We start from the raw sequence: 20,169 nt of genomic DNA on the forward strand, positions 1-20,169 counted from the left end.
ACTCGCACCAGTAATCACAAACAATATGAAACACTACGAGTCAACTCGTACTAGTGGAGTCACATTTTGAGTTACGCATCACAAATCGAGATTTCAAGTCGGGATTTACGAGTCGAAAACCAAGGGTAAAAACTTTAAACATCTCTGGGACCACTAAGTTTTATTGAGATACTTATAAGATTACTAAGTTTTATTGAGATACTTATAAGAATGCTTAAATATTCACACATTCGATCAAAACTATGATGTCAATGTCGACTTACAAAGTTTCTAGACTTACAAATGGTGGTTTGCAAATTCAATTTGAATGAGATTTTGAAATGGTGGTTTGCAAATTCATTTTGAATGGTCCAAAGAATACCAGCCAGAAATTAAAAAATTTCACATAAAAACCGTTACATTCAACTGTATATATGTATATATTTATATAGAGATGGGTTATTTGTAGTACATGTACTTTTTATAGTACATGTTACACATGTGTAACTTAACTTATACACTTCTTCTTCATTCTTCCTTCCATCTCCGACCACCACCATGATCCTCCGGCGACGGCGACCATCTCCGGCGAGAGTTACACATGTGTAACTACAACTTACACATGTGTTAGTTAACTTTCCGGCGAGAATCAGGTTCGTTTTAGGGTGGATACGGTACGGGTCAGAGGCCCTCATCCGTTCTAAACTTAACCGTCAAGGGACGCATATGAGAATCGTATGGATTTGATGGACGACAATCCAAAAGATGGTGGCGGTGTGCTACGGTACGGGCTCCGCCCTTGCTGTCGGCGCCGGCACCGTCGCTGGGTGGTCGGAGATGATGGTGGCTGGTGGTAGTTGTCTCGCGAAGGAAAATACCTAGAAATTTTAAACCCTAAAATCTAAAAAAAAGTTGTACTTACACATGTGTAATTACTTACACATGTGTAACTCTCGCCGGAGATGGTCGCCGTCGCCGGAGAATCATGGTGGTGGTCGGAGATGATCATGGTGGTGGTGGTGGTGTTCGGAGATGGAAGGAAGAAGAAGGAGAAAATACCTTGTACTTTTTGTACTTTTTCAAACCTTTGTACTAAAAATAACTTTCCTCTATTTATATATATCTATACTATATTATAAAGCAAATTCTTTTTGAACTTTTAACTTTTCAACATTTATTTTCAACATTTACATCCCCAAAATGCCCTTCTATCTATTCTATATTTACCTAAAATAACTATAATACTTTTTCTCTCTTCTCAAATCTAAACCAATCATTTTTTTTTCTCTTTCCTCCATAAATTATTTATTCCCTCGATTCATTCAAAATCTTTTATCTTAAAAACCGTACATCGATAAATTATAATAATTGTATAGGTGTTTTTTAAATTTCATGCTTTTTCATTAGAGATGTCATTCGATATACTTTCGATGAATTTTTATATCCGAGGCGGAGCCCGTACAACTAAGACATTTGACTATGACACTCTATGACATATCACCTTATATGACTACTTATCACATTCCATGACCTATCACCCTCACTATCTCACCGCTGCAACGCGCAGGTACTTGCTCTCATATGTATATATATATATATATATATATATGGAAAAGTGAAGTTGTAAGACAAAGTTAGCTGGCTCATCACCTTCACTTCCCCGTATATATATATCTATATATCCCGCCATAATTCCTCTGTCTCAAAACCTCCAACTATTCATCAATGGAGCCATCATCATCATCTTCATCGTTTTTCCGATTACTTCCACTCTTAATTTTCACACACACATTCTTTTCATCTTTCGAACCAATCGAATCCGTCCACGTTTCGCAAGATCTTTACACTCACCCATCAAGAAACGCCTCTCTTTCTCCACCACCACCGCCATCTTCATATTCAACTCCGACACTGCAACCTCCCCCATTACCTGCACTCCCACCATCTCCGGTTCCGGCGTTGTTTGTGATTGGTGACTCTTCTGTTGATTGTGGAACTAACAACTTTCTTGGTACACTTGCTCGTGCTGATCATCTTCCTTACGGCCGTGATTTCGATACCCATCAACCGACTGGCCGGTTTTCGAATGGTCGGGTTCCCGTTGATTATCTTGGTAACTACCCATTTTACTGTTTTCTTGAATTAATAGTTTTTGTTATAAAATTTTGATGCTCTTTATCGGTTGCAGATTATGTGTTTGATGAAATGCCTAACTGAATTACTTTTTTTATATATATCTCTTTTTAAACTTTATCATACTGATTTAGTAATTTACAAATGACTCTTTGATATTCCATAATTAGTAGTCTTGAACCGAAATTTTTAACTTTGTTTCTTGATACGGGTTTGTAACGAATTAAAATGAATGTAGTTCATGTTATAAGTTTTTCTTGCAATGGCTGACAAATGTTTCTTTTTTTCCTGTAAATTTAAATCAGCATCTTATCTTGGTCTCCCATTAGTTCCGAGCTATTTAGGTCAAAGTGGGGCAGTCGAAGATATGAAACACGGGTTGAATTTTGCTTCTGCGGGTGCTGGAATCATCTTTTCCAGCGGTGCAGAGTTGGTACGCTTCAAAACCCAATAGTTTGTTCAGATAACCTTTTAGATACGATATGGATCGTACAGTATTTGTTACTTTCTGCTATTTCTTATGTGGTGAGTAATATATGTAATGCAGGGTCAGCATATATCCTTCTCTCAGCAGATTCAGCAGGTTATGGATACCTTTCAGCAGTTCATAATAAGAATGGGTGAAAAGGCGGCTACTGATCATATTTCAAACTCAATGTTCTACATTTCTATCGGGACAAATGATTTTATACATTACTATCTCCGTGATGTGTCGGGTGTACAATCAAAGTATGTTTCATGGAGATTTAACCAATTTCTAGCCAAGTCAATGAGACAGGAGATAAAGGTTAGAAGAATCCTCCATCTTCTCATTTTTTAATCAGATCATAGAAGTTAGCAGTTTGGCCCATCTATGATGGATTGATGGTTATGTTTTATTTCTAACAGGTTAAATGGATGAAATATTTTTTCAGAAAGATCGCTAATGAGGAAACGGGTCAAAATTAGCTCGCGTCATATAACTAAACCTCCATAACCATTTAGCTAACCAGACTTAATTTTATACTGATACATCGCTTGATGATTATCTATAAAAAGTTAATACTTTTGGACAAAAAAGTGTCTCGTGTCCGGCCCATTTGACCCTGGAAACATTACCCAAGACGCCTGACCTAGCACATTCTTTCCATCTGAATAGAATCTATTCTATTATACATATATATGCCTGTTTTGGTTTAATCTTGCATTCATGGTGCAGAATTTGTACAATGCGAAGGTTAGACGAGTAGTGGTGATGGGACTGGCACCTATTGGTTGTGCACCTTACTACTTGTGGCAATACAACAGCAACAATGGAGAATGTATCACAAAGATAAATGACATGATAATGGAATTCAATTTTGTTATGAGATACACAGTTCAGGAGCTTAATAAAGAACTCAATGATGCCACTATAGTGTTTTGTGATGCTTATTTGGGATCTATGGACATCTTGAAGAATGCTGAGCAATTCGGTAAGATCATCCAGTTCTTTTTTTTCAAAATCACATGGAAATGAAATAAATAGGTCATCTTGATTGCTTGTATCTGAGACTGAAAATTTGAGCTATTTACTATAAAATGGATTGTATTCTGTCTCCAACAGGTCAAACAGGTAAAATCTTAAAAACTTGGCTAAAATGGAACTGGGAAAATAGATGGAGCCTAGTTTAAAGTGTTTCCTGATGCTTATAGCCTCAGAAATTTTAAAGTGTTTCCTGATGCTTATAGCCTCAGAAATATTAATTTGGATAACAGTAATCAATATTTCAGAAAAATAGTTTCCATAATCTTATTTAATACATTAGTCATTAAGATTTTAAGATAATAGCACTGTTGATGAGTGGACCAACGAAATTCAACCAATTTGGACTCGTATTACTGCTTCCCAAGTGCCCAAGCTGCAATAAGCTCATGTCATTTAGTGTTATGATTTCGGTTTGTAAGGTTTTGTCGATTTGTTTTTGAAGGATTTAGTGTTACGAATTCGGCATGCTGTGGTTTAGGAAGATACAATGGTTGGATAATGTGCTTATCAGCTGGAATGGCTTGTAGGAATGCTTCAAATCATCTATGGTGGGACCAATTCCATCCAACAGCTGCTGTGAATGAGATTTTAGCAGAGAATGTGTGGTCTGGATTGCATGCCAGCATGTGTTATCCTATGAACATGAAGGACATGATAATGCAGAGGGTTGGATGATGGGACCAAGATAAGCTTTTGTTTCTGTAAATAGAGAGATCTTTTAGTGTTTCAGTATAGTTCAGCAAAGAAAGCATAGAGAGTATAAAGCTTTAGTTAGTACATAGATTGTTGTCTCATTTTTGTTGTATAAAATGTAAATTGGTTATCAATAAAGATGAATATCGGTTATGCAACCTCAATCTGTGTTTACTATGTTTCTCTCTGTTGGCATAAAAATGAAGTAGTTGCATTAACTCTTTGTGACCTATTAGAAAGGGAGACTGATATTTAGTTCCATATTTGTAACTTAAGAGAGTGTTTGTCAGATCCTACACATCATGTGCCCATGGATGAGATTCAAGTGGACAAGAAGCTCAATTTTGTTGAAGAACCGGTAGAGATCTTGGAACGAGAGGTCAAGAAATTGAAGAACAGACGTTATACGATAGTCAAGGTTCGATGGCATGCTAGGCGTGGAGCCGAGTTCACTTGGGAGCGGGAGGACCATATGAGGTCCAAATACCCGCATTTATTTAGTGATTAGGGTTCCATCGAATTTCGGGACGAAATTCCCTTAACGGGGGAATGATGTAACAATCGTGGTTTTTGACTCTTTGACCATGTGTACATGTTTTGACTAAGTGTGGTTAATCAATATATGTTCGAGTGCAATTTGAGGTCCAATTGAGTGCAATGTGTTCATATTGGTCAACCTATTTAAATTGTGATTTGTGTGCTAGTCGAGGTCGTTATGGGTGTTAATTGATTTCCATTTAGATGACTTTAAACTTACTAGTAAAAATGAACATGGATCCTATCCATGGGTTCTACCCAACCCATGACTCATTCAAATCAACCCAACCCTATCCTTCTTTTATTCACTCATTCTTCCATCCATTCATTCATCTTTCACTCTCTCTATCTCACTAAATGCAAGACTACACTCACAACTTTCTCTCTCCCTAAGATCTTGACATAATTAATGTGGGTTCAAGCAAATTAATAGCAAAATCATTTTTTATATCATCATTCCTTCGACATACCAAAAATTCAAAGTTCAAGGTGCAAGAAAACTCTTCAACTAGGTCCAATTCAGGTTTGACTTCTTGTGGAGCTTTTGGTAAGTAAATTCTAACTCAAAATCATCATTTTATGTTATTAAACATGTTTCTAGCCTAATCTAAGTGCTCTTGGTCGATTTGAGTGCCAAAAACCGATTTAGGTCATTTAGGGTTTTGGATTCGGTCAAAAGGATTTTGGACAAGATTTAATGTTTTGAATCGAGTTTATGATGTGGGTTATGTCCATTTATGCTTAAGTTCAAGTCTTGAAGCTTCTCCTAGTCGATTTTGAGGATTAAAATGAGGTTTTGAGTTGAAAAATGGGGTTTATGCCCGTCAGACTTAGCACGACCTCTGCTTGCAGATCAGTCTTCTCTTTGAATTACGGTCAATCCAACGGACATTGCAACTGCTGGAGGAGCATAAAGAGCAAGTAGCTCAGCTTGCAGAGCAATTACTTGATAAAGAAGTACTGTACCAAGAAGATATTATTGTGGATGCAGACTATAATACTTTAGTCGTCTATTGGAAATAAACATTTGGTTTCTCATGTTCTTCTATCTATAGTTAATAGTTTTTTTGTAATGTAATGCGGCTTTAATTTTAATGATTTCAATTCAAATACCATTGTTTTGTGCAAGAGGTGATCTTCATAAATTACAAAATTTAAACCCTAAAAGCTAAACCTTAAAATGCTAAAGCCTAAAGGAGGGGGACGGAAAATCTAAACTCTAAATGTTAAACCCTAAAATGCTAAACCAACTTGGATTAAATCCCAATCCCATGCGGATTATTCGCTTTTATTCTTCATAAATTTTTTAGCCAGTTATGGTTCGTGATTATATGTCAATCCCATAGGGATATCTCTGTAATTAAGCACCAATTCCATGGGGATTATTTGTTTTTGTTCTTTTTAAATTTTTTAGCCAGTTATGGTTTAAATCTCTTAGTGATTAGGTGTCAATCCCATGAGGATTATGGGCTTATCCCATGGGAATTATTTGTTTTTATTCTTTATAAATTTTTTAGCCAGTTATGGTTAAAATCTCTCAGTGATTATATGTCAATCTCATGGGGATTATGTGTCAATCCAATTGGGATATCTTTGTCATTAAATACCAATCTCATAAGGATTATTTGTTTTTGTTTTTTGTAAATTTTTTAGCCAGTTACGGTTTAAATCTCTTAGTGATTATATGTCAATCACATTTATTTATACTTGTATTTGTTTAACCAGTTAATCTCCATGGAATTGGCACATAATACCCATGGGATTGGAACTTAATCACTAAGAGATTTTAACCATAACTTGCTAAAAAATTTAAGAAAAACAAAAGCAAATAATCGTTATGGATACCCTTTATATAAAGTACGGTCGGTCGGATTTTTAAAATGCTTGAAACTTTTTTCTTAACATCCTGTTGCAAGTATATGCTAAATGAAATACATGATGCACCCTATTGTAACAACTTTAAAATCATAACGATACATCTTTCAAACCATAATACAACACTTTAGAAACTATAATGCAACACTTGCTAAGATTTTATTACTAACAATTTGGTCAAAATGTAACACTATTATTATTTAAAAACATCAATGTACAACATTATATTCTTATGTGTAGCTACACTTTTTATCATCTTTTTTTCGACAACTTCATCTCCCGCGTCCTCATCGTCATCACTGGTGTTAGACATGCGTTCGGCAGGAGGTTTCATCTGCAATCGAATTGCCAAGACCCAAATAAAACTCTGCCAAGATACATATCTCAAATTAACATTAAAATGATTAAAGCAGAACAGGTCGAGTAGGTCCATCAACTCTTGTCCAATTCTCTTCCCACCACTGAATCACTTTCGGCTACATTCAATCGCTTTAAGTTATGCTAACGTTCACCTATATAATCAGGATTGTATGGTTGCTTGGAAATTATGAGCAGATTAAGATTGCCCTAGAGGAAAAATAAAAACTACACGAGCATGTAACCTATCAAAACATGTAATTTTGTATTTAATGAGCTATTCGTCCAAAAACACAATTTCCAATTACCTATTTAGATATTTCTTTAATTTGCAAACTTTTTGAATCATTTAATACGATTGATCCATTTCTTGAATGCGAAACTTTAGTATTGACCTAAACCAATTGAGACTTTAAAAAGAAAATCTATAGACCAAATCTGTTTTAGGTGGTGGTTAACATCGGATTCGGATGATGATGAAGTGGTAGTTTCGGTGCTTTTTGACTACAACCGATTGTACAACCGTTTCTACATAGGTTTAATAAAAAGGAAAAAAAAAACCATATTTTACCATCATCAACATCCTCACCGACATCAACAACATCAATAGATCTGAAAAGAAAGGAAAACAAAGATACAAATCTCCTGGCGGAATGTAAGTAGAATTATACCGCCAATATGGGACTGATTTGCAGATGGGATATGCAAATGGCCCCCAACCACAAACGATAAGATTATGGCAAAAACTTGAGGAAATCATCAAATTACTTTGGAGAAGAGAGAACAGATATATAGAAAGAGAGTGAAAATGATTTTCATCGGAAATGAGAAAGAAAGAACAAAGCCCACAGTTTTGTGCCTTTCTTACGAGCAATACCATTTCCAGCTTATTTAGATACGTGGCCTTCATTCCCAAAAACCATTGTACATGTGGCTTTTCATTTTTAAACAAGTATTTTAAGGAGGTTAATATTATACGGAGTATAAGGTTAGTAAACATTATTTTATAAAGTTTTATATGTAAGTCTTTACAAATCAAAATTGAATTACTATCCAACTTTTAATCAAAGCATTAATATATATTATAAGAAAGTTGAACTAATGACTTATTAACCAATTAAATCGCTTACTTTTATCAAATTGATTTTCGCTTATGTTATCATTTAGATTAACTATAAATTAAAAATCCTAATAATCATTATCCAAATATATTATTATATTAGTATTTATATTAATTTGTGGAAAAAGTCTCATTAATTTACATTTTTTTGAATTCCATCAATAATTTACACTTTTTAACCCTTAATACTTAATTTCTATTTATTCTTAGCCATCAACTTGAGAGAATTTTTTTAAGTTTACAATCATTTAATTAACTAAAAAACTTTCGAACATATGAAATATTGTCTACAAAGAATAATTTCAAAATCTAATTGCTTATTAACAAATATTAGATTAGATTTTTATAAACTTATATTAATATTTAGTTTAATAATCAATAGAAACACTATTTAAACTCTAAATACATATCCCAAACATAATAATAGATAACGATATACAACATCCTTATCCTAAACACAATAGGAGTCACATAACATGGTGACGATCACATAACAAAACAATATTTACAATAATTGGTTACTTGAATAATAAATACAAATCAATATCAACTCCATACAAGATTCATTATATATCTCAATAAAAAAGTTACATAATTAGCTCCTTTTTATATATTAGTTTTGAGTATTAATGCTCCTCAAATTAAGAGTTTTAATTGTTATTAAAGAATATAAAAACAATCCTAATTGTTATCTAATTATCATAGGACAGGTGATTGAAAATAAACCTATACGTGTTATTGATCTGCATCATGATCAAATATATATACTTGAATGTGAGGTACAAAATCACAAGTATGTTTATATTTTAGTTTTTAATTATCTTTCATAGTAATGTCACATTATAAGTACGTATGGTTCCAAAAATTTCTATAATAGAGATATTATTATAGCATGTGTCTTGTAGAATGATTACGACAAACAATTATATCAATATCTATCAGCTAATAATAACGTGACGAACCTATGATTATTGTACTACAGCTTGCAAAATATAACACTTAGAACCTTATATATTTAAAATTATAAGTTTTTATGATTTAAATGTATAAAAATCTAATAACGATGATATCGTTAAACCCGTGTCCAGTATTGGACACGGGTCTAAAATCTAGTTATCAAACTAATACAATAATCTTTTATTTTACGGTAAACAAGGTGGAAATAAAAAAGACATATGACAAGAAAAATATTTTACTTAAAAAACTAAACTTTAATTTTTGACCCTTAATTGATTGGTTTGGGAAAATGTCATTGTATCATCGAAAAAACAGGTATTTTGTAGCTTGAAAACGTAATATAATTCGATTTGGCATTGCATATACTTTTGAAAGTACATAAGTTGAGATTTACATAATTCCGCGGCGAAGCGCGGAGGGTATATTTTTAGTTTCCTATTAATTTATGTATACAACATTTCATACATCCACATGTATTATGTAGATAAAAAGAGATAATAAGAGCGTGTTTGGTTTATAAATTCTGATAAAATCTGATAAAATTAAAATTTAATTACATGCCGTAGTATGTTTAGTTGTCAAAAAATGATGGGATTTTATTCTCATTGGAATGTAAACATTCATTTATTTGATGGAATCTTAATTCTTTGAGGTTATTGAATGAAATATCATTCCTTCACTAGTTCACTCTCTTGAATTTTTTGAAAACAAAAAATATTTGGATTGACAAGTAAAAAAATTGAACTTTCTTAAATAAGTATCTTGATATTTGGATTGGGATTAAGAAATAGTTATGCGGATATCTTGAATAAAATCACACACATCAAAATTGAATCTGTTTCCTCACTTTCCTGAGCATGGAAAACAATTATCCAAATTCGAAATGTAAAAAAGAAATGTTGATAAGTGTTAAAGTAGAAGGATAGAATATGTAATTTTTTTTTAATATAATGAATCTTCCATTCCCATTGGATTTAGATGAATTGATTAAAAAACCAATAAAACATGGTGAAGTAAGCAAGGCAAACAAGAATGGCTTGATTCCACGTCGATAACCTCTCTTTGGGTGCGCATTACGCCATTCTCATTTTTCATTAAAAATATTTAAAAAATTGAATAAAAAAGTAAACTCTCATTTTCAATAAGTTGTACCTCACGCAATATATATTGTACACTCATTTCCATAATATATACAGTATTTCCATTGGACGGCATTTTATTACAACTAACATTGTAATATATAAACTGACTTATACATGTTTTTTTCTTGTATGCAACTATGACTACAAACAAACATACACTATATATGAGGAGATAGTGAAAGTTGTTGTAGTAGTAGGGCATCTGAGGCGTCTCCGGGTGGGGCGGTTGGGAGTCGAAAAAGGAGACCGAAAGTCGAAGTTTATGAAGAAGTGTTGAGGAGACTAAAGGAGAGTGATTGTTTAGAAGCTTGTCAACCTGGTTTTGAACATCAGTTATGGTCTCATTTTAACCGTACGTCTTTCTGTTCGGTAATTATTTTTTTTTACATATTATGTTGTTATATACTTATATGTAAAGTTATAGTAATTATACATATAGTTGTTGTCTTGTTTATTATTATAAATGAGTCTAAGTTAAGTTATCAGAAATGGCCAGGTGAAATGGCTTACCTGAAGCAAACTCGTTTAGGATCTTTGGTACCTCCGGCCTCCGGGTATCGATGTGAGGGTACGTAATATAAACACCAGCAAGCTCATCATGTTCCACCGGCCCATTCATCATCAGCTCCTTAAGATTCACAATCTTCACTTTTGCTACCATTTGCTGTTGTAGTGGCCCAAACTACGACTGTTTATGGCATTTGATTTTAGCTTGTTCTTTCAACCATTTGTATCGGGTTCTTCATAATACAATATGACCATTGTGCCGGTCAACTAGTCCATTTGGCAAAATATCATTGGAAGAAAGATTTGATCCAAAGGAAGGAGATTAATTTGATGTTTGTGGCAGCTCATACTGGCCGGCAACCTTTTCGTCATGTCTTCAAGCTGTAATTACAAACCAAATAAAAATCTAAGCTAGCTAATTTATGCAAATAAATGAACTGCAATTCACATGTGTCTCCACATATATAGCTACGTACTCGAAAGCCAGGGTAAACCTTATGCAACTTTTAACCCGTCAACCCATTCAAACAGTTGTTTGAAAAGAACCAATTAAAATCTACTCCATCACTCACGTACAATGCATATAATACTGATTTCATTTAGAATAAATAATAGTATTTGGGATCGAACAAAAGAATGTTGAATAAGAACAGAAGTTCGTTACGTACCCAGGAAACCAGCTTAACTCTTGAGTGGGGACCCCAATAAGTGTTAATCCATTTGCTTTTAGAAGCGTCATGATTTCATGTACATAGCCACTCGAATTAACATAAGAATAAAGAGGCACTTCAGTAGACATCACCAACATATCACTACGGTTTGTAATCAAGGTCCGCAACAAAAAATTAATAATCAAAATGTGATGTCTCATATATTAGCAACTCGATTTCACGGCGTAAGCGATAAGAAATTCCATTGATTTTCAAAAGCTCTTGTCTTGTTGATTCTCACACAGGAATCTTACTTGAAACATCTATATCTATATCTATAGTACTATATAAAAATTATAACCCTTATGTTGAAAGTTTACATAAATGGGACATGCAAATTGACCAAAATAACCTTAATGAATTAACCACCATCAATCTTAATACTCGTATTAAATTACACCATTAGTCCATTATATTAGAAAATATCTCTACTAACCCTTTTAAATCAAATATTTTTACCTACACCAATAGATGTCGCCACCACCGTCATCGCCTATTCACCGTCGCATTGCGTGGGTACCATGCTCGTTACCTATAAAAAATTATGTAACCATGTTGAAAGTTTACAAACTTTGGACACAGGATTTTACCTTTTTGCCCTTTTATCACTCATGACTTTTTTCTCTCAAAAATTGTGTCTGCCTCTATCATTACTGCCTATTGATATTTACTCCACATATGCTTTCAATCGGTTTCAAAATTCAAATCCCCCCTCTCTCACTATGAGATGCTTACATGTTAAAATTAAAATTGATCAGAGTTTGATAACAAACCAAATATATTTGAATCTTAATTCAAGAACAAGAACAATAAAACAAATCTGATCTCAATCAGATCCACACACACTCAAGTTTACCCCCGATAATCGGTTGCAAACCTATTATCTAACTTGATAATAGTTCTATTACACAATTTTATCAAAGAACAAGAACAAAAATTGGAGAGAAAGGTACAGACAATCTTTAACGGTAATAATCTTCACAATCACTCTCAAAGAACCCTAACGGGTATAAGGCTGAATATATAGAAGCCAAAATCTTCAAGTTGCACTTCTAGTCCAAACCTGCAAGAATAATAAGAAAAGGCAAGAATGGTCCCTCATGTTTATAAGGTTTCATTTCAAGGCTATAAATTTAACATCCCCTCTTAGCCTGAACCTGAAACACATCATAGAGACCTAATTTAGAAATCAACTTATCATGTTGAAATTTATTCAACCCTTTGGTGAGAACATCAGCCATTTGATTAGCTGAATCAATCTTTTTTGTTTCAATGACCCCTGCAATGACCTTATCTCTCACAAAGTGGAGATCAATTTCAAGGTGCTTGGTTTGTTCATGAAAGACAGGGTTAGCTGCAATCTAATTGCAGCTTGACTGTCTCAATGTATAGGGACAGGAAGCCATTCTCCCCATTTCAAGTCATCAAGCAGTTTAAGAACCCAAATTACTTCAGAGGAAGCTGAAGCAAGAACTCTGTATTCAGCTTCAGCAGAGGATTTAGATAAGGTAAGTTGTTTTTTGCTTTTCCAAGACACAAGTGAGCCATTTAAAAACAAGCAAAAACCAGTAACAGACTTCCTAGTGATAACACATTTGGCCTAATCTGCATTAACAAATGTTTCAAGGGACAAATTGGGACTCTTGATAATGTGAACACCTAATCCAGGTGACCCTTTCAGGTATCTCAATACTCTGAGGGCAATTTTAACATGAGATTTCAATGGCTTATGCATAAACTGACTCAAACAGTGCACAGAATAAGCAATATCTGGCTTAGTGTGTGTAAGACAAATTAATTTTCCAATGAGCTTTTGATATTCAGTCACATTATCAATGATAGTATCCTTTTTACTAGCTTCACTTGTGATAACTAGATTCTGCTCAAGAGGAGTAGCAAAAGGTTTACAAGCAAGTAATCCAAATTCACTTAGCAAATCCAAACAATATTTCCTTTGAGAGAAACGCAAACCATTTTCAGTTTTAATAACTTCAACTCCCAAGAAATATTTGAGAATTCCTAAATCTTTAATCATGAATTTAGACTTAAGAAACATTTTGAATTCATTAATAACTTCAAGATTGTTACCAGTGACAATAATGTCATCCACATAAACTAATAAAGCAATGAACACATTTCTTTCACATTTTGTAAAGAGTGAATAATCATTCTTACTTTGCACAAAATTATTTTCAAGAAGAGCATGAGTGAGTTTGGCATTCCATTGTCTTGGAGCCTGTTTCAAACCATACAAGGACTTTTTAAACCTACAAACTCTTTTATCATCACAGGTAAAGTAACCTTCAGGCACTGTCATGTAAACAATTTCATCAAGTTCACCATATAAAAAGGCATTATTAATGTCAAGTTGAAACAAAGGTCAGTCCATTTGAACAGCCAAGTTAATCAAACATCTAACAGCTACAATTTTCACAACAGGGGAAAAAGTTTCATCAAAGTCCACACTAGCCTTTTGACTATAGCCTTTAGCAACTAACCTAACCTTATACCTTTCTATCTCCCCATTAACTTTATACTTAAGGGTTTATGACCTGGGGATGTAGTGAACTTTGACAAAATGTCTATGTTATGTATTTATCTAATCGGGTGTCTATATTATGTATTGATCTTACCAAACCGTCCTAATGATGCACTTAACCGGCTAAACTTTCGGTTGCCGGTCACAAATAAGATTTTCTTTTAATTTTTTTTATTACGTGTCCGTTTGACTTCATATGTGGACATTTGACCCAGCTATTATATATATATATATATACATATACATATATCGATGCACATACAAATAAAAATACAAACCCTAAAACACATCGGGATCCTTTTTCTCATAAAAAAATCCCCAAACACAAACCCTAAAAATTCCATCCCCAAATCGCGATCGAAATGCAAAATTAGTCTGATATTCTTCCTAATCGAAGTTGTATTAAGGTATTTCCTTTACGAATCTCCTTACAAATCTTGATATATATGTAATATATATGTAATATCTGTAACAACTAGGGTCTTTAATAAATAAAAAATAGTTTAATTCTATAATTTTTTAACACTATAATAAAACCCTAATTTTTGGATAGATTGTTTATTTTTTTTGTATTGGTTGATTATTTTGCAGAAAATGCTTACTTTCCATAAGTTTAATGTCCACTATGATGGGGCCTTCATGTTTGATCCATTTCAATACGAAGAAGGCAAGATTATTCAAATAATGCAAGTAACCAAAACACCAATGCAAGTAACCAAAACCCCACTGCAAGTCATCAAAACCCCACTTTAACTCATCAAAACCCCACTTCATCTCAACAAAACCCCACTGCAAGTCATCAAAACCCCACTGCAGCTTACCAAAACCCCACTGCAACTAAACAAAAGCACACTGCAACTCACCAAAACCCGAATGCAACTCAAATAAACTCCACTGTAACCCAAACCCCCACTGCAACTTAACAAAAACCCAGTGCAACCCAAGGAAGTGCTCATGCTACTGAAGGTAGTGCTCCTGCTACTCAATCAAGTCAACCAGTAAGCCCAAGGAGGTTTGGTGTTACCAAGGGAGGATTTAAATTTGGGGTCACAACTATGGGTATGTACATCTTAATTGTATGCATTCAATATGATTAAATTGCATAGTTAAATTGCTTATTTTTGTGTTTATTTACAGATGATGTTGCAAGAAAAGAAAGTCAAAAGCCTTTAATGCTAAGGGCTAATGCAAGAGTTGGTTTTGGGATTACCATGAATTGGTTATCTAGTGGGGTTGGTACCTCTGGGATGGTCATAAGGGAGCAACCAAGGATTACAACAATGGATGATAGTATTTCAATGTCTGCACCAAGGAGACCAAGTGACACACTAGTTGGGACACAAGAGTCAGTCAATGCTTCCAAGAAGAAAAAGGCCAATAAGATTGAAGTGAAGAGAAGAAACCCCAGTGAGAGATGTTTAAGACAGGCTTCAAAAACAAGTTAAGGGACCAGGAGATAGTTCAGATAATGCCATGGTGGTTAAATGATAATTGTAAGGCACAATTGTGGTGTGTGCAATGTCACTAATCTTTTCGAAACTTTTTCATGAATTGTATTGTCTTTTGGGCACATGTAATTGGCTATGTAAGTGCACAGACACTAATCTTTTGGGAACTTGTAATTAGCTAATTATGTACATAATGGATTTTAAGTGACATTGATAACATTATGTGCAAAATGGATAAGCAATATTAGGTTCAAAATTACTTCATTCCATTTCATACAAAAGACCACAGGGACTGCCATAAACCATTACATTTTGCCATAAACCATTACATTTTGTCAAAAGATACAACACTTTGTCAAAACACTTTGACAAGTCTATAACACCAGCACCACTATTACAATGCTTAATATTGCAATAACTCCAATCAAAAGATAGAATACTTTGTCAATGTCATTCGACTTTGGCTTAGGTAAAGTCAATTCCTTCATTGCTTGCAACATTTGGAGATTAGAATCTTCTTGTTGTTCTGCACTACCAACTGAGTTTTTGGCTTCTTCATGAAGTTCATAAAACAAATCCTTGTAATATTCACTGGGAAGCTCGTCATCGATGAAGTTAAAGCTTGTACAAGACCTTGTTTTAATCTTAAACAATTGTGAATAAATTTAGAATCACTATCAAACAGATATATATAGCAAAATTAGGTGAAATTAGAGAGCTTACATTGCGGCATTTCACAAATCTCCTACCGGGATTCTTCCTTGTCCACGAAGTGAAAATCCTCATTTTGGTGCCACACTGACAATACATATACGGCAGGCTCTTGTTCACTGATGAAGATGATGCAGAACCAGCCATGGTGGGAGAGGAAGGAAAAAAGAGGGAAAATGGGAGAGAATTGGAGAGAGGGGGGAAAAGTGAAAAGGGAGGGAAATAAGTATGTAAAATGGGAGGGAAAAAGGAGTTGTGCAAAATGGGAGGGAAATTTGATATATATACAGATTTTTCATCATGTGAGGTGCTGCATGGAGGTACACGTAGGCATTTTATTTATCCACCGGCTGATTACAAAGTTTAGCCGGTTAAGTGCATCATTAGGACGGTTTGGTAAGATCAATACATAACATAGACACCCGATTAGATCAATACATAACATAGACATTTTGTCAAAGTTCACTACATCCCCTGGTCATAATCCCTATACTTAATTACCTGTTTATCATTGCTTTTTATTATAATTTAGCTGCTATTATCAATCTACTTTAACCACAATTTATTTTACACTCATGAATCATATATGAGACATATTTTAATTTCTTTATAATACAACCTATATAGTTACCGTACATCGTACGGGTATTAGGACTAGTCTATATAAAAACAATGAGACTTTCCAACATGAAAAAGAAACAAATGCCAAACTTTCCAATCACAGGGACCCCAATGCAAAAACATACAAACAACAGGGACCATTTTTGTAATTCTCTCTAAATTATAAAATTAAAAGCATTGTGTGGGATCTGAGAATTCAATTTAGGGTTCCTTTTTTTGCTTTTCCAAATTATCCGACCATGGAAAAGAAGCCGATAGAAAAAGAAAACCCGGAGTTCGTTTTTAGCTGTTTCGGCCGTGAGAGGGTGGGTATGGATCTGAGATGTGTCCATGAATCTGAATCTCTCCATAACTATTTGCTACACATAGAATATATTAGAATTACGAAGGATTGTCCACGAATTGATTGGGATGACCGTGATATAGGGCGTGCTCAGGTTATCGAAAGCCCGAAGTTCATCATTACAATGGTTAATGATTTTTGTGTTGGACGTTACAAGCTCATGAAAACCCATGAAAAAGATCGTAATCTGAATCTCTTTTCAGAAAAGTTGAGGGAATTTGATTCCGGATTTGTCCGAGAAAAGCCATTATCCATACTTCTTCTGCTTCTCAATGTACGTCTTCCTTTCCCTTTTCCCTTCTAATTTCCTTTTATATACTCTACTATTTTAATATATATATATATATATATAGGGTAGAGATCCAGAGAGAAGTTCTTAAGGAGAGATGGGAGAGAGGTTCTTTTTTTATTTTTTTTAGCTTGTTTTTTTGACTTTTATTCTTTTTTTGACTTTTATTCTTTTTTTAATTAATTCAATCAATACAAAAGTTTTAAAAAAATAAATAAAAAAAAAAAGTTTCTAACCCGAGTTAATAAGTTATACATGTAATGGTACGGTACGGGCTTCGCCCTTAAGGATATTAATAAGGGGTAGCTGGTAGGAGTGATAGGTCATAGAGGGTGATAGGTTATAGGGGATGATCGGTGATGGGGTGATCTACCTAACGGGCTTCGCCATAAGCCGAAAGGCTTCGCCTATAGCTTACGGGCTACGCACTTTGAAAAAAAATTTATTTTAAAACTTTTTTAAAATTTTTATATGGAATAAGTTAATTAAAGAGAGAATGAAAAAAGTGAAAAAAAAAGAAAAAAGTTTTAAAAACAAGTTAAAAAAAAAACAAAAACGAACCTTTTCACCCTTCTCTTCTTAAGGTAGCTTCTCATTTGATCTCTATCCTATATATATATATAGGGTTTAGGGTGGCTATCAAATGAGAACCAAATTAAAACTGACATAATGCATAACTAATTATCATTATTTAAGTGTTTAACAACACATTGATCTGTCAAAATCGAAAAAATCATGTTTTTTGTTGGATGCATCATTTTGATAAATATGCATCCAAAATGGATGCACAAAACAAAAAATGTGATCTTTTCGATTTTGATGGAGCAATGTGTTAAACACTTAAATAATGATAATCAGTTTGCAATATTAGTTTTATGGACTTTTAATGCATCAAAATGATGTTTTTAAGTGTTCTCACCGGAGTGTTACCCTATATATATATATATATATATATATATATTTGTGTGTGTGCTTATCTATTTTGATTGTTATGGCTCATATACATGGATCTTGGTGTTCTAGTGATAGAATAAGAATTATGAGGATGACGTTTTGTTATTAACATCTTATGAAGTTTTGTTGGAAAAACGGTGATAGATAGTTTACACTTTTGGTACTATGATAAAGGATATGGTTATTATACCCTCGGCGTGCAAGTCACATAAGCAATGACCGGCTCCACATCATGCCCACGAAAGATATTTTTCCGGTTTTTAATCTCACAATGAAGAAAATTTTTTTGGACCTCAAGATAGGTTATTGTGCCAAGTTTGAGAACTTTCCAATCAATTAACCCTTTATTTTTTATGAATATGTATATGTATCATCGGCTCCTTCATGAATATGTTGATTGCTTAATTGCTTCACAATATTTTCTTCTCATGTCAGGCTGCTATCCAATTGAAGATCAAAAGCCTCCTGAACCTGGTGCGTAATGCTATTGCCGACATGCATGCTGGGGAGTTTGCTGTCAAGATATCTCATTATATTAAGAATTCCGAAGTCTTATGCTACATAAAAGAACCTTGGACTATGGATGGAATCCCTTTTGAGTCTTCCGAAGAGTGAGTGAGGCCAAGAGCAACAGGCAAACCAAAAGGCAAAGCAAGAGACAAAGCAGAAGGCAGAAAATACTAGTCATTATTAGTACCTGATGATGATGGAGAAGGCGATGACACAGAAATGCTTAAGAAGTTGAAGACAGCAGCAGAATTGTCTTGTGTTTTGGGTGTTAAAAAGATTATTATCATATGCTTTTGTTTCCATATTTTAATTTAATTTGCTTAATTGCTCTTTATGTTTATTTGGACTAATCACTTATTAATATTAAAATATTAATGTTAATTTTTAGTATGTATAACAAATTCCAATCATTAGTGCTTAGTTAGGAGCTTGGTTACATCTGTAGGTGCAAGGTGTTCATTCTGATTAGAACTCATGCTCGGTAAGTCACCATCCTCACACATGGAATCACAAGATATAGTTTCTCCACTTGCCTTTGGCAACTTTTGAACCTGTGGCCTCTATATAAATGGTTTGTTGCATTTGCACTTTCTAAAGTCTATCCCAAGCTGCAGATGCTTGTGTGCTTGTGTCCAGTTAAAGTTTCTTCAAGCTGTTAATTGGGTTATTCCTCCCCATTTACAAGTCTTTGTATTTTCAAAGACACGATGGACAAGCTGTAACTTGTGAAGATTCCTTTGCTGCTATGCGAGATGCTAATGATGCTGATTTTGCTAATCTCTTGTTATGGTATATGATCAACTCCTTCTAGTGGGTGTTTGGATTTATGATATGAAACTGATTTTGATCTTTAAAAGTCTTCATAACTGCTATATACTTGTCTGTTTGTAGAGTGACATGTCGGGACTGGTTCCAATTGAGTTTGAAGGAAGGTCTTACCGTTTTTCGTGAACAAGGGGTTGTTGCTAATTATCACAACAAAGTGTTCTGAAATCACTATAAGTGTTAAGCAGTTCACACGTTTGCAGGAGTTTTCTTCTGATTTGGGAAGCCGCACAGTCAAGGGAATTGGAGACGTTTCAAAGCTTCGTATATACCAATTTTCACAGGTTATTTTAAATAGTATGGTGTCATCATTTTTATTGATTCTGAGATATATAATTACCTTGATATGTATATTTGTTATCTTTTGTAGGATGCATGTCCAATGGCTCACCCTGTTAGGCCCCACTCTTAC

The 20,169-nt window shown here is 34.0% G+C and overlaps 3 protein-coding genes and 2 long non-coding RNA genes across 6 annotated transcripts; 3 read left to right on the forward strand and 2 right to left on the reverse strand.

Moving 5' to 3' along the window:
• The first annotated feature begins 1,699 nt into the window (after positions 1 to 1,699).
• Positions 1,700 to 4,476, forward strand: LOC122600701 (GDSL esterase/lipase 7-like). The gene is made up of 5 exons (XM_043773455.1): positions 1,700 to 2,092; positions 2,418 to 2,545; positions 2,660 to 2,899; positions 3,311 to 3,566; positions 4,062 to 4,476. The coding sequence occupies exons 1-5, from the start codon at positions 1,705 to 1,707 to the stop codon at positions 4,292 to 4,294; spliced, it is 1,245 nt and encodes a 414-aa protein (XP_043629390.1). The 5' UTR covers positions 1,700 to 1,704; the 3' UTR covers positions 4,295 to 4,476.
• Positions 4,477 to 5,178: 702 nt separating this feature from the next.
• On the forward strand, positions 5,179 to 5,977 carry LOC122601983. Its single transcript, XR_006324134.1, has 2 exons — positions 5,179 to 5,396; positions 5,702 to 5,977. It is a non-coding gene; the product is annotated as an uncharacterized LOC122601983 (long non-coding RNA).
• Positions 5,978 to 6,854: 877 nt separating this feature from the next.
• On the reverse strand, positions 6,855 to 7,888 carry LOC122598828. Of its 2 annotated transcripts, none has more exons than XR_006323751.1 (2): positions 7,753 to 7,888; positions 6,855 to 7,091 (listed from the first exon to the last, which is right to left on the reverse strand). It is a non-coding gene; the product is annotated as an uncharacterized LOC122598828 (long non-coding RNA). The 2 variants fall into 2 exon arrangements; XR_006323752.1 differs by lacking the exon at positions 7,753 to 7,888 and adding an exon at positions 7,653 to 7,741.
• A 7,990-nt stretch (positions 7,889 to 15,878) lies between these two features.
• Positions 15,879 to 16,362, reverse strand: LOC122601779. Its single transcript, XM_043774518.1, has 2 exons — positions 16,228 to 16,362; positions 15,879 to 16,148 (listed from the first exon to the last, which is right to left on the reverse strand). Exons 1-2 carry the CDS (start codon positions 16,360 to 16,362, stop codon positions 15,879 to 15,881), a joined length of 405 nt encoding a protein of 134 aa, XP_043630453.1.
• A 681-nt stretch (positions 16,363 to 17,043) lies between these two features.
• On the forward strand, positions 17,044 to 19,313 carry LOC122598953. The gene is made up of 2 exons (XM_043771416.1): positions 17,044 to 17,453; positions 18,858 to 19,313. The coding sequence occupies exons 1-2, from the start codon at positions 17,076 to 17,078 to the stop codon at positions 19,035 to 19,037; spliced, it is 558 nt and encodes a 185-aa protein (XP_043627351.1). The 5' UTR covers positions 17,044 to 17,075; the 3' UTR covers positions 19,038 to 19,313.
• Positions 19,314 to 20,169: the final 856 nt, after the last annotated feature.

Source organism: Erigeron canadensis, chromosome 5, assembly GCF_010389155.1.
Source record: "Erigeron canadensis isolate Cc75 chromosome 5, C_canadensis_v1, whole genome shotgun sequence".
Taxonomy (NCBI): Eukaryota; Viridiplantae; Streptophyta; class Magnoliopsida; order Asterales; family Asteraceae; genus Erigeron; species Erigeron canadensis.

Excerpts from the sequence above, each read along its gene's own strand:
- LOC122600701 (XM_043773455.1), top strand. The coding sequence starts at position 1,705 with ATGGAGCCATCATCATCATCTTCATCGTTTTTCCGATTACTTCCACTC. Across the intron at positions 2,546-2,659 it reads TTTCCAGCGGTGCAGAGTTG|GGTCAGCATATATCCTTCTC; the intron begins GTACGCTTCAAA and ends TATGTAATGCAG. Across the intron at positions 2,900-3,310 it reads CAATGAGACAGGAGATAAAG|AATTTGTACAATGCGAAGGT; the intron begins GTTAGAAGAATC and ends TTCATGGTGCAG.
- LOC122601779 (XM_043774518.1), bottom strand. The coding sequence starts at position 16,362 with ATGGCTGGTTCTGCATCATCTTCATCAGTGAACAAGAGCCTGCCGTAT. Across the intron at positions 16,149-16,227 it reads GATTTGTGAAATGCCGCAAT|ATTAAAACAAGGTCTTGTAC; the intron begins GTAAGCTCTCTA and ends CAATTGTTTAAG.
- LOC122598953 (XM_043771416.1), top strand. The coding sequence starts at position 17,076 with ATGGAAAAGAAGCCGATAGAAAAAGAAAACCCGGAGTTCGTTTTTAGC. Across the intron at positions 17,454-18,857 it reads TACTTCTTCTGCTTCTCAAT|GCTGCTATCCAATTGAAGAT; the intron begins GTACGTCTTCCT and ends TTCTCATGTCAG.